A 16685-nucleotide genomic window follows, 5' to 3' on the forward strand; every position below is an offset into this window, starting at 1 on the left:
ATCCTCTCTTGGTTTATTGCTATGTCCACTTTAGTTTCTTTCCTGTTGCTACATTTATTTTATCGTTTATTGACCATCAGTAATCTTCACTCATCACCTGCTGCGCCTCCTAATCGTCATGTGTTTCACATCATGTGTTGATTTTTCACTGTTCAGCGTCAGATTCTCTGTTTTTATGCCATAATTCACATCTAGTTCGTCGCTCCGTTTTATGTCCCGCTTCTCCTGTTTCAGAGTTTTGCGCGCGTCGTTTTTTTTTTTTTTTTTTAACCCCTAAGGTGCAGGGCGGTTGGGAAGCGTATTGATGGGGAAAAGGCAGACTGACATAAACCTTTTAAAACAACTGAAACAATTTCTGCATTCTGATTATTGAAATTTAAAAGTGCTRTGTTGTTCTATCACCCCGTTTCATACCGGACCACTTACAGCACCGTGTTAACGCTATAAAATGAAGGCTCTCTATCGTGGTATCACCCATGGAGGGATTTATTTATTTAAATGGGTTCATTTTTCAGAGGGATGCTAAAGTCAGGGTATCGTGATTTTAGTAATTACATGTTTATAAGAGCGATTTTCTGTTATCCTTCCATGGAAGCATGCAGCCTTCAAACGGAAATAAAACACTTTTTAATATAAGTTGCTGCTTTGACATGATCACAGCACTACCAAAACATATGTACAAAAATCCTCAATAAAACATTAAATATTTTAAAATCAGACTCCAGACAAGTGAATCACAGCAGCGCCATCAGCCGGTGTAACACTGAACTGTTGGTGAGCTGTGTTAGCGTGGTGAAGCTACCAGTAGCAGGAGCGGAGCTGCGCCAAGAAGCTACAAACACTGAATAGAAGAAGAGCTGCCATCAATACAGTTGCAGCCAAGCATGGTTTAATGTTACACAAGACAGTTTTACCAAGTTGCTCAAAGTCTAAACTGGTATTGTTGTGCATTTAAGGTGTAAAGTTTACCTTCGACCAAACGCCCCCCAAATGCATCCCAGTGCATTAACTGAATATTATCGAGAAAACAATGAATCAAAAATTTGATCAGCCCTCACCAGTCCTGTAGGGATAAGTGTATAAGATAAAGGATGCAGGGTTTCCCCCAGAAAACTTGCTAAGCCAAGTCGTCGGGGTGCCGAGGCGGTCCACCGTGTTTTTGTATCAAAAGATTTTAAATAGACAGGAAATGCAAATATATATGTACATAGTTATATGTTACAAGAAGACATTGCCAGTGAAATGTCATTTAAAACCACAACTGTCGAGTCATAAAACAACAAATCAAAAAAAATAAATAAATAAAAATAAAAATAAAATGAATATCAATCATTTGTACTTCTGTTTAATCCAAATTAAGTCAGCAGCTCCAGAAGGCCCCCCAGGGCCCACAATGCTAATATTTTAACACAAACCACAGATACATTTGTACTTTTGTTCACTAAAAATGTCAATGCTGTTAAAATTGACTTAATGTTTCAGCATACAAAAAATTATTTTAAGTTGCTTAAAATTTAAACTTAAGATTTTAAGGAGCTGGTAAGTTTACTTTGTAAAAGTTCAAAGAACAATCTTCATAGTTAGATTGTTTTGTTACCATAGCAACAATCTGATGCTGAGTTTAATCTTTGAGTTTGAGCTCTATTTGTGTACAATACGCTGGGGGAACCCTGGGATGAATGGACAGAACATTTTTATTGTAAGAAATTTTTGTGATAAAACAGAAGTGATGTCATTGGAGCTTCCATAGTTGGCCATCCTAAAGTGATTCCATCGTGAAACACGGAACAAAGTTAGAAAAAGAGCAACTTCTGTCATTTTAAAAACAAAGATTTGCATATGTATCGCTAAAAGGGTTTAATGTTCTTTAGTATTAGTTGCTGTATGTGTGCACACAGTGGTGGAGGCCACAGCTGTTTGACAGAGGAAGAAAGGGGCTCACAAAGTGTTTCCATTAACTATACCAATAGTGCAAATTGAAATTCTGAAAATAAATTTGCAAATGGAAAAGTATCAATTTCATAAAATCTCATGCTAATCAGGTTTTTTACACTTTCCTTCAATTGGCTTCTTATGTGCAGTGTGAACTTTTTTTTAAAATGATTTATTTTTCATTGTTTCAGGCAGGCAGCTGGTCAGGAGGAGAGGCCTCAGCTCCAGGTTCCCAGAATCTCCCAGAGATCCTCTTCCTCCTCCTGTCTCCTCATCTTTTATATATAGATCAATTGTAGGAATATTTTTTCATGATTCCCCAAACATTGGCTAAATATCAGCTTGTATGTTATTGTAATAAGTACATTTTTATAAAAACATTTTGTCTCCATTTATTTTGTAAGATTTGAGCTTACAATCTGATAATAATAACAGAAAATAATCTTGGTAAGTATATAGTAAGTATTGTAAATAAATCACCCAGTTGAAGCTCTGGCTACATATAGCTTGATACAAATTAAATATGAAATAATTATTTTAAATTTTCTTGCTTGTACATCCAGAGCAAAGAAATAATGGAAAGAATCAACTCAAAAGTTGTTCATTGTGTTTAGTCAGTTTAGTCTAATAAGTTATAAGCATATAATGTCATAAAGGGGACAAAGGTTTTCATTTCATATTGAACTGTCATACTTCACTTATAAAAGTGTGACAAATTATGAGGTGTTAAACCACGGAGGAGGGTTATATAACATTTTTTTAACCAACTGATGTGCAAGATAATTTTTTTAGATTAAAGTTTGAATTCTGAGATTAAAGTCAGAATGACTGTCAGAATGTTCTAGGTTTTAAACTAGAGCAGATTAAAGACTCAAGACAGCAAAACATTGGGTGGACTAGTCTTTTAGCCATTTACTGAATCGGAAGCTACATTCAGATGCCAACTTTAGCTTTGCATACAAAACAAATTCAGAGTTTAAGGCTTTCTGTATGATCATGATCAAATTAATTGCTTTGGACGAGTGTACAAAAACAGGTCTCTATATAACGTGCGGCACAGAGAGAACTTCCGGGTCAGACCACTTGTTAAAAATGAAATCATGAAAATTGAAATTGAGCGCTCGTTATCTGTTTTTTTCCATTTTCATTTTATGCACTAAATCAAAAATTGGATAACGACTCGTTAACCAATTTTTGAATTTGGTTTAATACATGAAAAATTAAAAAACAAGTCTTTTTTCATTTCAAACGAAAAAACAAACTGCCTGAAAATACAGGGACCTGGAGGGAGGCTTGATGGTGTGTTTTAGTTTTTTTTGGACATCTGGCTCCACCAGAATTCTCACAGAATCGCACAGTTCATGAAAAGTTGTTTGTAATTCAAACATGTTTCATCCTCAGCTCTTACGTAAAATCGGCAACTACTATTTCCCCAAAAGGCCGCATGCATAGCCGCTCTCAAACATAAGGGACTTGTTGCTCCAATGCCTGAATAAGATGCTGATGACTGATAATTCAGCACCGTGGCTGAATTATGAATATATCTCATGTAACTGTTTACATCCATCGCTGCCATAATTTATAATGACTTATCGTGTAAACAATAAGTCTTTAAAATGATTTTTATTTAATTTCTTATTTAATGGAAACACTGTAATTGCAAAGCTGTGTTTTTTTGACATTAGTAGAATGTAAGCAAAGATTTGTGCACATTTGTAATGAGAATGCAGTTCCAGTAAAGCAGTACGGTGGCCGACAGGTGCAAACGCGCAGCAACAGAGAAATGATGCAAACAAAAAAGACTACAGCCACTAATGCACTGCCTTGCTGCAAGGCAGTGCATTAGCACTAGCCTTTTACCTAAAGTTAGCTAGTAGCTAATTTTCTAATTAGACATGTTTAGTATACTGAATGGAGCAAGTAAAATTAAAACCACATGGTCGTGTTGCTTCACATGCTACTGCCAGCATTTAGGCTAACATTAGCATATTGGCTAATTTTAGCATATGCATTAATTTTAACATAATGAATGGTACAAGTACAGCTTATTCAACATGCTTCTGCCTCTCCACAGGTTATTGACTACAATTTAGCTGAGCTTATCATTAATGATTATTTTAAGCATCAGAACGCTGGATTCCAACCGACGGGCACACTTTGACATGCCCCGTAAAATTTCTGCAGGAATTTTTTAGTTTCTGTATTATTCTTCACCTTTTGTAATAAAGGTTGTTCCATAGTAAAAACGGAATCTGTCTGATTCTAAAATATATTATTCATTTTCAAATACTCTCCAGATCTCAGGTAGTAAGACATTACAGTTAAATAAAACTATTATGTTTGAAGGCTTAACTTTAATCAGTCAAACCCATTTGCTCAAGAATAAATTAAATACTTTAGTGAACCAAAAGATGTTACTACTACCTGACTTAATATCTGTGTTCCACATCCACTCATAGGGGAAAACTAGCGGGAGTTTTTATAACGATTTGCCGGGAGACGTGCGTTCTCTCTTGGTGTTCCGAACCTGGAGCTGACAGCAGGCGAGGGGAGCTGGATGAGCAGACATCTCCGAAAACGTCGGAGCAATATTGGAATTAGATGATTTATTAATGAACCGAGCAGATATTTCAGATCTATACATCTACATTCTCGCCTAAAGACTTTGTAAAAATCATTTTGTGTAATTTTAAGTGTAATACAGCAAAACTTATTTTGTCGCCATTGCTGCTTTTCTGAACACCCGCTTTAAAGGATGCAGACCCTAAATTTGGACACAGCTGTTTTTTGTCAGACTCCCCCTAGTGGTCTGGAGCACTTCTGTTTTCAGCACTTTTTGGTTGCATCTCTCTTTTTGTTTGCTGCATTTTATTTGTGGTTGTAGTCTTTTTTCTTTGTGTCTCTTTTGTTTGCTGCAATAGTTTTTTGTTTGCATCTTTTCTCTGTTGCTGCGCGTTTGCACCTGTCGGCCACCGTAAAACAGGCTGGGAATGACTGCTTTCTGCTATGTGGTGAGAAGTGATATTTACCTGGGAGTTGACTGTTTGGCCCATGGGGATGCGGGAACACTCCAGTGCATACTGTTTTACACAAAAGTAACACCCCTGGGAGAATAACAGTATAGCACAAGGTTGTGATTAGCAAAATGTTTGAATGGAGAATAGAGTCCCAGTACAGGGAGAACATTCAGGTGGATACTGAACTCATCTAGAAGTCTGCAACATGAAAAATGCTTAAAGATTATAGTTAAATTGATTATGCAACGCTGTATTGTTTTGCAAATTTTAGCTTTGTGAGACAATATTTCTATTCTAATGACTGAATTATTAAATTATTAAACAAAAAGGACTGATAATCAATGACTCACCTGAAAAGCCAGTTCCATCAACACGATCCCACCCGGCAGCGCTCTCTGGAGGTGATAGGAAGTCGTGCCAGATCCTGAAGTCTGCAAATTAGATTCCGGAAACAGTCTTACATTCTCTACCAGAATATATTTCCATGATATGCATGTGCTTAATTCAGAATTGTTGACTTTTTAAAGTACCCTGGTGTTAATACATCAATTACCTGTCTCTTAAATTTCCCCAGTGTATCATAAGTCACCAGCATTTACTTTACTACCACCACCAGCAGGCAAAGCAGGTGAAGTGTCTTCTTCATAAAACACAACTAAGGAGGCGGCCGATTGTGGGATGAACTCTTAGAACTGTTGCCATCATCGTGCAGAAAGCTGTGGGTTCAATTCCATGTGATCCTGGAAAAGTTATTTAAAGGCCTTTTCTCTCCCCAATGAACTTTTTTAATATTCTGTGTATGTCGTTTTGTGGCATAATTTTCCATATATCGAAAGGAAAAGCTTTTTTATCTCACCATATAAAGAGATAGTATATTTTTGAGGAACTTCAAAAAAATTGGCAGTTGTTAGTGAGATTGCAGCAGCACACAGGAATAAACCTTAATTTCCAAGTTAGTTTCCAATGTATGTGTTTGTTTACAAACAAGTTTTGCATTTGCCAATTAACCTTAGGGTTGTCTTCACTCTTCTGCTTGACATAAGAAAAGGACATCCTTCCTTCCAACGACACGGAGCTCAGCATGGCAGCACGGGCTCTGGCAATACTTTCAGAGAGATGAGAGATTAGTGGGCAGAGCACAAAGGTTGGAAACCTGTGTTTACATTGAAAGTGGGCGATGCTTTTTAACCAATAAGATTAGTTGGTCAAAGGTTGCCAGAAGCCATTAAAAGGGGAACCTAGAAGAACCTATTCTTGCAATCACACACCTGCGAGCGGGGGATGGAGGCCGGACCTGGACTAGAATGAAGCCCATGCTCTGCAGGTACTGGATGTACTGCTGAAGGAAGTTGTTAGAAATCTCAAGCAGCCATGGCTCCTCTTTTATTCGGCTTGGAAGCATGTCGGCTGAATCAGTGCTGTAGCTTCGGTCTCGACCTGACGATGTGGAGTCACTGGAGCGATGCCTTTTCTGGAAATATGTTGATAAAATAAATGGGGTCCACAGACTTTGGTAAAAAATAATAGCCATTATTGTTGCAGAACTTCTGAACACAAAAGAAAAACTGCAACAAGTTCTGGCACTTAAAGTTTCAAGTGCCAGAACTATGGTGAGAAAATGGTGTGTATGTAATACTGGACTTGTAATTAGTGTAAGCCTGTTTGTGTGTAACATTGGATAGTTGTATGAGTGAAACATGATTTATAAACTGTAAAAAAACATTTTGTACACAACTTTGAATACTTGGAAATACATGGTCAAATGCACACACAAATGTTAAGAATGTACGGATATAAAAAGTACACACACAGCTACAATTTCCACAAATAAATAGTGAAATACAGATTCTTTAACTTTACCCTCAAATTGTTAAATAAGTACGCAGGAGTTGCCTGATACACACAGACAAAACTGCATTTATGCACAAATCAGTTTACAAGTGGATGAGAGTTTGAGACTGATTTCAGACGTCCAACAGCCTCTGATTAGTGTGTAAGTGCTGCGTTTGTTTCAGTGCTGGTGGAAAGCTGGGTCATCAGATTTTTGCTCAGAGTCTAGTGTTTTTATCCTCTGAACGTTTGTCACTGTACTTGTGTCGAAGTGGCAAAGACATTATTTGTGTGGGAAATGGAATACCTCAGCACTCCATTTCAATACTCCAAAATTGTTTATAGAGATATTACGCTGTACAGATGTTTTTAAAATGACCACTAAGTGGTGGACATTTTCATTGGCAGGGAAAAACAGGTAGTCAAACCAAGAGGCAAGACAGAGCATCCTTGCGGTCTTTCCTCAGAAATAAATAGTATTAAACCTGCATGATTTGTTTTCTGATTCTAGTAATGTCTAATAATGTCTAGGTGAGCTATGCTACTTTAGCTGTTGGTAGCCCTGTCCTTGTATTTTGAGTGTCACACTTCAGCACAATTTAAGAAAGTATTTTCAATCCATGAAAATGATCTCTAACCATTTATAGAGATTATATAACTTTTTTTTAATCTAGTTACTTCTCAATTATTTCTTCTGTTCTCAAAGTAAATTTGCAACCTTGATATTACAAAGAACGTGTGTTCTGGGCAGTGGGGGAGCCAGAGGAGGGCTCGGGGGGGCCAGTGCCCCCCCTGACATTTGATTGGCCCCCCCTGATGATTGACATATAACGGCACCAGGTTATTCCTGTACATTATTTGGAATCATTCTAAGTCAACCTAATATCTAAAAAAGAAAAACAATAAATATATGAAAAGAAAATTTATAAAACTTTATATAAATCCATGTGATGACATAATTAAATAGATTTTTATCAGGCGCGATACCAGCCTCCTTTATACTCATAAAAACAAGCTGATATTCTTTTCCTGGGTGTTTCAGTTGTGCTGCGTTGTGGTGCAACTCAAAGGCTAAAGCACTTCATACCTGGTGGTGATGGTAAAACACCAATAAGTTATTTATTGATCCTCCGCAAAAAAGAGAAAAAACCGAAGAGGGGCCGACAATGTTCTAGTTTGGAGCAGAGGTGGCGCTAGAGTTTTTTCGTTGTCCGTCAAAGAAAAAAATCATTTTATTTCCAATTTGTASTCATCAAGCGAAACATTTAGTATTTCTCTGCGAGATCGTTTTTTAAATCGGGTAACATTTCACGAAATTATGTGATTAGAAGACGGCAGAACTCTGATCGTTTCCTGATCCCTCAGCGGGAGAAAAACCAGCAGAAGCGGATCAGCTGCTGGACACTCCAAAGTCTCTGGTCCGTTAAAGCGTCCAGATCAGAGATGATTCTCTGACAGATATTGTTCTTAGTATGATTAATAATGAGCTTCACGATGTTCTCTGTGCGTAAAGTTGAAACTGTCTGAGCACCAAGTGGTCAGCTGATCACAGTCTGGACAGAAACCAGCGAACTGCTCTCTGTTCTTATCAAGACGAGGGTGAAGAGGGAATCTGACATATTAACTCAGTTAAGTTTTTACTGGTTTTGTTTTTAAAACACCATTAATGTAAGCAGTAACTATATATTGTATATTTGGCGTTTGTCATCTCATGTGTGATTAATTTGAGCGTAACGGTGGAGCATTTATGCGCATTAATTGCCCAGCGCTCTGCGCTTGTTTCTGCCTAACAAATTTGTACTTTAATTTATTTCCTCTCTCAACAGTCAGCTGTTATTCCTCTACTTAAACTACAATAAGTAGATCATAACATTCTCTTTAGGTTTTCTCTGTGTGCTGCAAACTCATTAAATGTAAACTCATTAGAAGCCTGAACCACCATCAGGCAAATAGTTCTGGTCCGACCCGAAATATTGTTACTTGTCAAATGACCTGTCCAACCAGAGCTTCCTAACCAAGGTGTCCATAACTCTTCAACACGCTGTCAGCTCCCGGTCAGAAAGACGCATTTAGTTCAGTGTCCATGAGATGATATTCAGAAAGGATCTTTTATTTGATTGATTTTAGTTTCCTCTGTGATGAACTCTTTGCATAAAGTCTATCATGTCTCTATGCGCCAGTCAAAGGTGTTAATTATAACATGTCAAATGACAGAGGGGCTTAAAAAATAACCAAATATTCAGTTTGGTTATTTTTTAAAATTATATATATATACACACACACATTTAAAATTTTGCACCCCCAGAGGTAGTCCTGGCCCCCCTTTTGCCCCCCCAACTTTAAAAGTCTAGCTCCGCCACTGGTTCTGGGGTTCTTACCAGTATCTTTAATCCGTTCCCCACCCAGTGCTCTGTTCCACCATGCTTAAAGCCCTTCACCATCATCCCTCATGCCAAAAAGTCACATCATTAGCAGTCTCAATGACTAATGATCAGTGGAACTAACCTGCATCATCATGAAGTGCTTTGAGTCTTCTGCCAGGACGGTAAAATTCCTGGTCCGGAGTCACATCATTTCATGCCTGCCACCCACACTCAACCCCCCAGCTTGCCTACAGAACCCTGTCTGGTACACCGCGACAACCTCCATTTGAACACCTCCAAGTGAAAGGAACTGACTGCCGACTTTATGAGATGTAAAACAGACATTCGACCCGTTATTATAAATGGGAACAGGGTGGAGATGGTGCCATATGTCAGGTTCCTGGGCATCTTCATCAGTGAAGATCAAACTTGGAATGCTAACTCCACTTCAGTCCTGAAGAGGGCAGAGCAGAGACTGAGGATTCTCAGTAAGAATAACCTGAGAACTGAGCTCTTGGTGTCCTTCTATCCCTGATCTGTGGAGTTGCTGTTGAGCAACGTGGTTGCAGTCCAACAGCTGCACTGTGACAAGCAGCAGCAGCTCCAGAGGGATATTAACACCACCCAGAGACTGATTGGCTGCCCTCTTCCATCTCTGGAGGAGATCTACAGGACCTGCTGCCTCTGCAGCGTTATCATGGGCCCCTTACAACCTGACCTCCACCTCTTCAAATTCTTACCCTTATTTAGGCTTTTTAGGGCAATAAAGACAAGAACAGACAGACAAAAAGAAACAAAAGTTTCTACGCAAGAGCTGTTGTTACTATGAACACTGCAAATTCACCCAAACCCTGATCATCATTTTCTTTACATCTCTGCTGTTTCTGTTTGTTTCTACTATATATTTGTAAAATATTTATTAAAATATACTTGTTTATTTATTTGCACTGCATTCGAGAATTGCTATTTTTAAATTTTGTTGCGCTTTAGCAATTCTAATTAAGGAATTACAATTATTCTAACTGTAATTGTAATTCTATTTTACTTATACTTGTTTGCATTTAAGGCCCTGTTTACACAACAACAATTTCTGGAGAAAATGGAAGTACATTTACGTGAAAATAGCGAATGTTTTCTCTGATGACGGCACAGTTTGAGAACAGGTTTTAGAGTGAAATGGTTCTGAAACGTTCCGGTGTCCGTTGTCTTGTAAGCAGAATACATGGATCTTTTCTGTCAGGGAATCCCCAGCTCATGCATAGTATGACGCTAAATATAACTGATTCCTACAATCCACAGAAGAAGAAACTACAGACAATGCTGGTGTTACAACGACTGATGTTTCCCAATCAGATACGATTCCCCCAGCATCTCCTCACCGCTCCACACCACCCAGGCAGCAAAATACGCTCATGCTTGTTTAGCGCTCTTATCTAGAAAACTACAGACACAGTGAAAGCTCAAAGAATGTGTTTCGGCGAAGATGTCCCACTCCTTCACTTTCTTGCAAATGCACTCTCATCAGACACACACATGTTTTTTTTATGAATCCGCACTTGGTTTCTATGAACCTAGCACCAACTGGTGGCGTGGCGAGGGCATTACACCTTTTTGATGTGTACAGTTACTGTGTGAACAAAGATTGTAATTAGAACGTCTTCATGTAAATGTGTTAATAGAAATGGAAAAAAATAAAAAATAAATCGGTAACACTGATTTGATGGGGTGTGCATAGGACTGACATGACACTGTCATAAACATCACATAACACCTGTCATGAACATAAAGAAGTCTTTATGAATGTCTATGACAGTTATCATGAAGTGTCATTCAGTAAATAATGACACTTTTAATGCAAAGTTGCTTTAAAAATAGCATTGAAAGTCCATTAAAAATGCCAACTTTGCATTAAATTGTCATTATTTACAAAATCATGCAAAGTTGGCACTTTCAATGGACTTTCAATGCAACTTTTAGAGCAACTTTGCATTAAAAGTGTCATTATTAACCAAATGATACTTCATGACAACAGTCATAGACATTCATAAAGACTTCTTTATGTTCATGACAGGTGTTATGTCATGTTTATGACAGTGTCATGTCAGTCCTATGCACATCCCTTCAAATAAAGTGCTACCAAAAAATCTATATTTGTTGGATCATTATCATGTAAACAGGACCTAACTTGTGAAGCATTTGTGCAATTTGAGCCTATTCTATAAAGGTTGAATACACAATGCAGCCTGAAGTGACTCAATTCCGATTTTTTTGACATATTGCGACCTGCATCTGATCTTTTACAGTCTGCACAACAAAGGTTGGATTCTTTTCGAATGCGACCCAGGCCACTAGGATACCAGATACGTATCAGATTCAAATGTGACTTAACGTCCAGGTTGCATCCAACCGACTTACGTCATTGATACTTAACAAATGTCACTATTCTGTGTCCCGACATGCCCAAGCGGGAAGAAAAACAACCATGGCGGACTGTAATAAGTACCGAGTTGTTTATGTGATTTCTCTGGTCAGATAATAACTTCAAAATCGTAAGATACGTTGCTCCACCATTAGCATCCACGCTTCCTTCCGCAAACACTGAGCGCTACTTTTTTATGGCAGTTGGCAAAACACTGAGAATGCTCTCTATGTGTGACATTATTGCGCCTTCTACTGCATATGCGGGACATTTTCAGGTTGTTTGCAGTTCACATTGGAGAACACATACAAGTCACATATATTTGGAAGTGTGAACGACACGGCAAAAAAATTCTATTTGACAAAAAAATCGGAATTGGTAGGAGGTTAGGAAATGGGCCAGATGTCCTCATTACTTGATTTTTAAACTTTAAACAAGATTTTTTAGAATTTTTTTCAGTAGCTCAAACTGATGTAAAACAAGAAACATTTAGTTTCATTTATGTCAGTTAGAAAAACGGTGATGTTTCTTAAATAAACAGTGCATGAAATACATAGTTTAAACAACTTGAAACTTGTTTTTTGGCAAAAGATATGATTTTTGTTTTGACCAGATGGTTCTCTTAACAATACATGTTTTAGAAAATCTTTACATAGAATACATGCCTTTACAATAGTCTGAGTTGGTTCCTCTTGAATTTGCTTACGGAAGCCGGGGTCAAAGAGAAGTGGGGTGGCACAGTAGTGGACAAGCCTTGATGACTGCTTCAGAGTCTCCAAATCTGTTCCCTGTAGGGACAGTTATTGCAGCAAAATATTATTGGAAGATTTGAAAAGAATGGGATCCATTGCAATTTCATGAACTTCAAAGATAAAAACCAGTCTAACAAGGTTCATTGATGTAATTCATAAAAGACAGAACAAGAACATATAATCAGATATATGCCTGATGGTCATGCCGTAGTCAATACCTTTGAGAATGTGACTAAATGTATGTGATACAATTTTAGCACAACTTCTGGCAGTAGAGTCTACTGTAAATCACTGAGCCAAGTTAGACTGCAGACTTCTTTAGGAAGTGCCTATGTTTGTGCCAAACAGAAATCAGGATCATTTTAGAAGTTATCTCTTCAAGTGTTACGGTGTCAGACACCAGCCTTTATAAGGAAAGTAAAACTTCATTCACGTTAAAGCAAGAAAAAGGGCTGCCAGGTGCTTCTTTTTTTGGGAGGTTCAGAAAAGGAAGGAGAAAAATCTTGGCTACTTAAATACTGCAGCCAACACTTCTCTCTCAGATGGGCCACAAACATGATCAGAACAACTATACATTTCTGAACTAGGTTATAACCAAATTAAAATTAATTATGTTGTGACAAATGGTTCCTGATCACAACTGGGATACTTACAGATATGGGCATGTTAGACTGTGCTGATCTCTGCTGCCAAGTGACAAACAAGTTTTCAATCTTCATCTGCTTCTCCATTTCTGCCAGGGAATACACAAAAATATGACCCGATTCATAGACGAAATAGCACTAGAAGCCCAAGATATTCTAATAGTTAGTGCTAAGATTACCTCTGCGCTCAGCTGTCTTCATCTCCAAAAGCTGGTTACTATGTCGAACCACTACATCTCCTTCTGTCAAGGGTCGGATGGTGCAGACATCCCTCAGAGCCTCATCGAAGGGAAGTAGCTCAGAGGGGAAATGGAGTGGAGCAAGACTTCGGCCTGAACCTCCTAGTCTCCCCTGCTCCTTGCTGGGCAAAGGGGCAACTGCACTACGAAGCAAGGCATCAGGCTCCATTGAAGGGCTAAGGAATGGGTTAGGATCCTGGAAGACATTGTTTGAACATAAGACTAATCTGAACTAAACGATCAAAATTTCTGTGCTCTATAAAAATTTGAAGCCTCTAAGAAACATTTGTGAAATGATAAAGACAGAGTCAAAGAAACCTGTTCAACATTTACCTACAAATGGGGTCGTGGCCTAGGTCTCAATATGGAGTAGCTCCGACTCAACTTCATCATTATTTCACCCTAAATAATCTTTTTATGGATTTAAAGCCAGATGAGTGCTGCCGCTGCTTGATTTCTGTAGTTTACCTCAGCGCAGATCGCGTGCGCCTCCTTTCTTTGAAACTGGACACAGACTGACCTGTATGGATATTTACATCAACCCCTGTGAGGAATTATGTTTCTTTCCAGAGTTTTTGACCAAGGTAAGAGTATAAAACCCACGCTAGAGTTAGCTCGGGTTGCGCAGCTCCATGTGAACTGCAGAAATAACTTGTAGTCGCGCTTTCGGAGCTATGCATTGAGGGAGCAGTGAGAATGATTTATATTTGTGAACAAAGAATTATGTGCAGCTTTTGTATCTCAACACGCTGCCCAGCGCCTGGCTCTGTCTGCTCTGCGCTGATAAAGTTTATGTCTGTGTTCCTGGTTGGCCGGAAGGTTAGTGGTTAACGAACCAGCGCTAACCTCATCATGCTGGTTCAGTCCAGTGATAAGCTATGTTTTCCTGTAACATATAATTACCCAGTAATATTTTTTACATTTCCTGTCAACTTAACATCTTATAATACAAAAACCTGTTGGATCGCCAGTGGACCGTCTCAGGGACCTGACCACCAGGCTTAGCAGGCTTTCTGGGGGAAACCCTGAAAATGTTTTTAATGTAGTGCTGGATTGGGTTGGCCCTAATATAATTATTGGAGGGGACTTAAACCTAACCCTGGACCCAGTCTTAGATAGAGAATGCCCCGAGTCTAATTTATTTGAGAGTGATGAGTCCCTTAAAAATGTATTACAATCCCACAACTTGGTTGACATTTGGAGACTGTTATATCCTACTGGGAGAGATTATTTATACTTTTCCGCAGTACATAAGTCCTACTCTAGGATGGATTACTTTTTGTTGGATTCTGGATTGCAAGCATCTGTGTCAAGCTGCAAACATCATAATATTTACATATCAGATTACCCTCCTGTGTCGCTGAATCTTAAATTGAATTATAAAAAGCATTAGTGGAACTGGCGTTTAAATAACACTGTTGAAAGATAAGGAATTTTGCTCTTATATTTCAAATGAAATGAAGTAATTCCTGAGCTCTAATGACAAGGGGGATTCAATGCTCTGGGAAGCAATGAAGGCTGTTATAAAGGTATGTATAATTTTGTTTCAGGCAGCAAAAAGCAGAGAATCCAAGATGAGGTTAGATGACGGATGACCCACTGACTAGCTTACATAACTCATAAATTAAAGCAGTGTCCAGATACATTAAATAAATTAACAGCTCTATGATATGAATTTAATTCTAATATGTCAAGAAATGTTTCTAAATTACTGGTACAAATCAGTATGAGTTTGGTGACAAACCCCATAAGCTATTAGCCTGGCAACTTAAACAATACAGGCCTCTAGAGCTGCACATTGTATTAAGCTTGCAGACGGGACTTTACTCACAGATCCAGATAAAATAAACGACTGCTTAGCAGGCATTTATGCTAATGTTTATCAGTCACAGGGGAAATTGGACATTGAAAATATGGAACGATTTTTTGAAATTTTGATTCTGCCGAGACTACCATCAGATTCGGTGGAAGCATTGGAAGCCAGCATAACTTTACAGGAAATTGAATCTGTTACCTCTACCCTTCCCAACAACAAAGCGTCTGGTCATGACATCTTCAGTGTCGAGTTCTTTAAAGTATTCAGTCTCAAATTATCAATTCTACTTTTGCGTATGTTAAGTAAGCAAGAGTCAAGACTGCCTCTCACTTTATACACAGCCAATATTTCGTTCATTCCTAAACCTGCCCGAAATCCAGAAGTTATCACCCAATTTCATCGTTGCCTCGAGAAACTAAAATCCTTGGGAAAGTTTTAGACAATAGACTCAAATCATACATAATCATCCTCCCAGATCAGACTGGCTTGATGCCAGTTAGGCATATGTTTTTTAATCTGCATTGTCTTTTCAATATATTATATTCAAATCATTCAGATGTGCATTTGATCAAATAGAATGGCCTTATATGATGTATGTTCTCAAAAAATGTGGTTTTGGACCCCTGTTTACAAAATGGATTGAAATAATTTATTTGCACCAAACTGCTTCTGTCATTACTAATCAGAGCATCTCCTGTCAATTTGCTATTCATCGGGTGACAAGTCAGAACTGCTCCCTCTCCTCATTTCTCTTCTCGTTCATTATTGAACCTCTGGCTGCCAGCATTAGGCAAAATCCCCTAATATCTCCTGTCAAAATGTTGAGTCGTAAGCATCATGTTTTGCTGTATGCTGACAATATACTTCTATGTCTCTAACCCACAGGCATCACTGTCTCCTCTTTTGACAACGATCAACAATTTTGGCAGCTTCTCAGGTTTCTCTATTAATTGAGACAAGAGTGAACTAATGCCCCTTACTACAAGGGCTGATCCGGTGTATTTGAGGTCCACACCATTTAAGATAGCTTATGATTCCTTGACATATTTGGGCATGGTGGTAACAAAAAAACTGAACTGGCAGAGCAAAATTCTACAACTTAAGCAGAATATTGATTTCTGGAGGAAATCTCCCACTATCCATGTCTGGTAGGATCAATGCCATTAAAATGGTTGCGTTACCACGATTACGTCATTGTATCCTACTTCAGACAATTAAATTCTACTATTATTCCCTTTATTTGGGGATATAAAAATGTCAGAATCTCCAAAAAACACTTATGTAAACCAGGAACGGAGGGTGGGTTCTCCTTACCAGATTTCAAACAATATTACTGGGCTTCCCATTTATCCTGGCGTGGTGGAAGAAGGGCCCAGTCTCATCTGATGGGTCCTGTCCTGCCTGGTTATCTTTGGAACGTCTGAATTGTTGTAATACATCCCAGACTGCCCTCCTTAACAGTCCCATTAAAGTCAGTAAATTACTTTATACTAATAATTTTGTCATTGGCAATACTATCAGAATCTGGAAGCAGATACAACATTTTTTAAAAGCTCCGGAAGTTTATTTTGATACTCCTGTTTGTGAAAATCCAGGTCTCAGCGATGCTGTCTTGCGTATGTGGAGAATAGTGTGATAGGTGACTTATATATAAGTGAAACTTTTGCTTCTTT

At 38.3% G+C, this 16685-nt stretch overlaps 1 protein-coding gene across 1 annotated transcript in view; it reads right to left on the reverse strand.

Moving 5' to 3' along the window:
- The window catches only part of szt2 (SZT2 subunit of KICSTOR complex), a 167784-nt gene that overhangs the window by 19429 nt on the left and 131670 nt on the right, over positions 1–16685 (reverse strand). The window contains 7 exon segments of the mRNA XM_017304280.1: positions 4962–5036; positions 5300–5380; positions 5958–6054; positions 6218–6420; positions 12227–12349; positions 12967–13046; positions 13137–13392. Of these exon segments, the coding sequence (XP_017159769.1) occupies positions 4962–5036; positions 5300–5380; positions 5958–6054; positions 6218–6420; positions 12227–12349; positions 12967–13046; positions 13137–13392 (915 nt within the window).

Source organism: Poecilia reticulata, linkage group LG4, assembly GCF_000633615.1.
Source record: "Poecilia reticulata strain Guanapo linkage group LG4, Guppy_female_1.0+MT, whole genome shotgun sequence".
In the NCBI taxonomy this organism is placed as follows: Eukaryota; Metazoa; Chordata; class Actinopteri; order Cyprinodontiformes; family Poeciliidae; genus Poecilia; species Poecilia reticulata.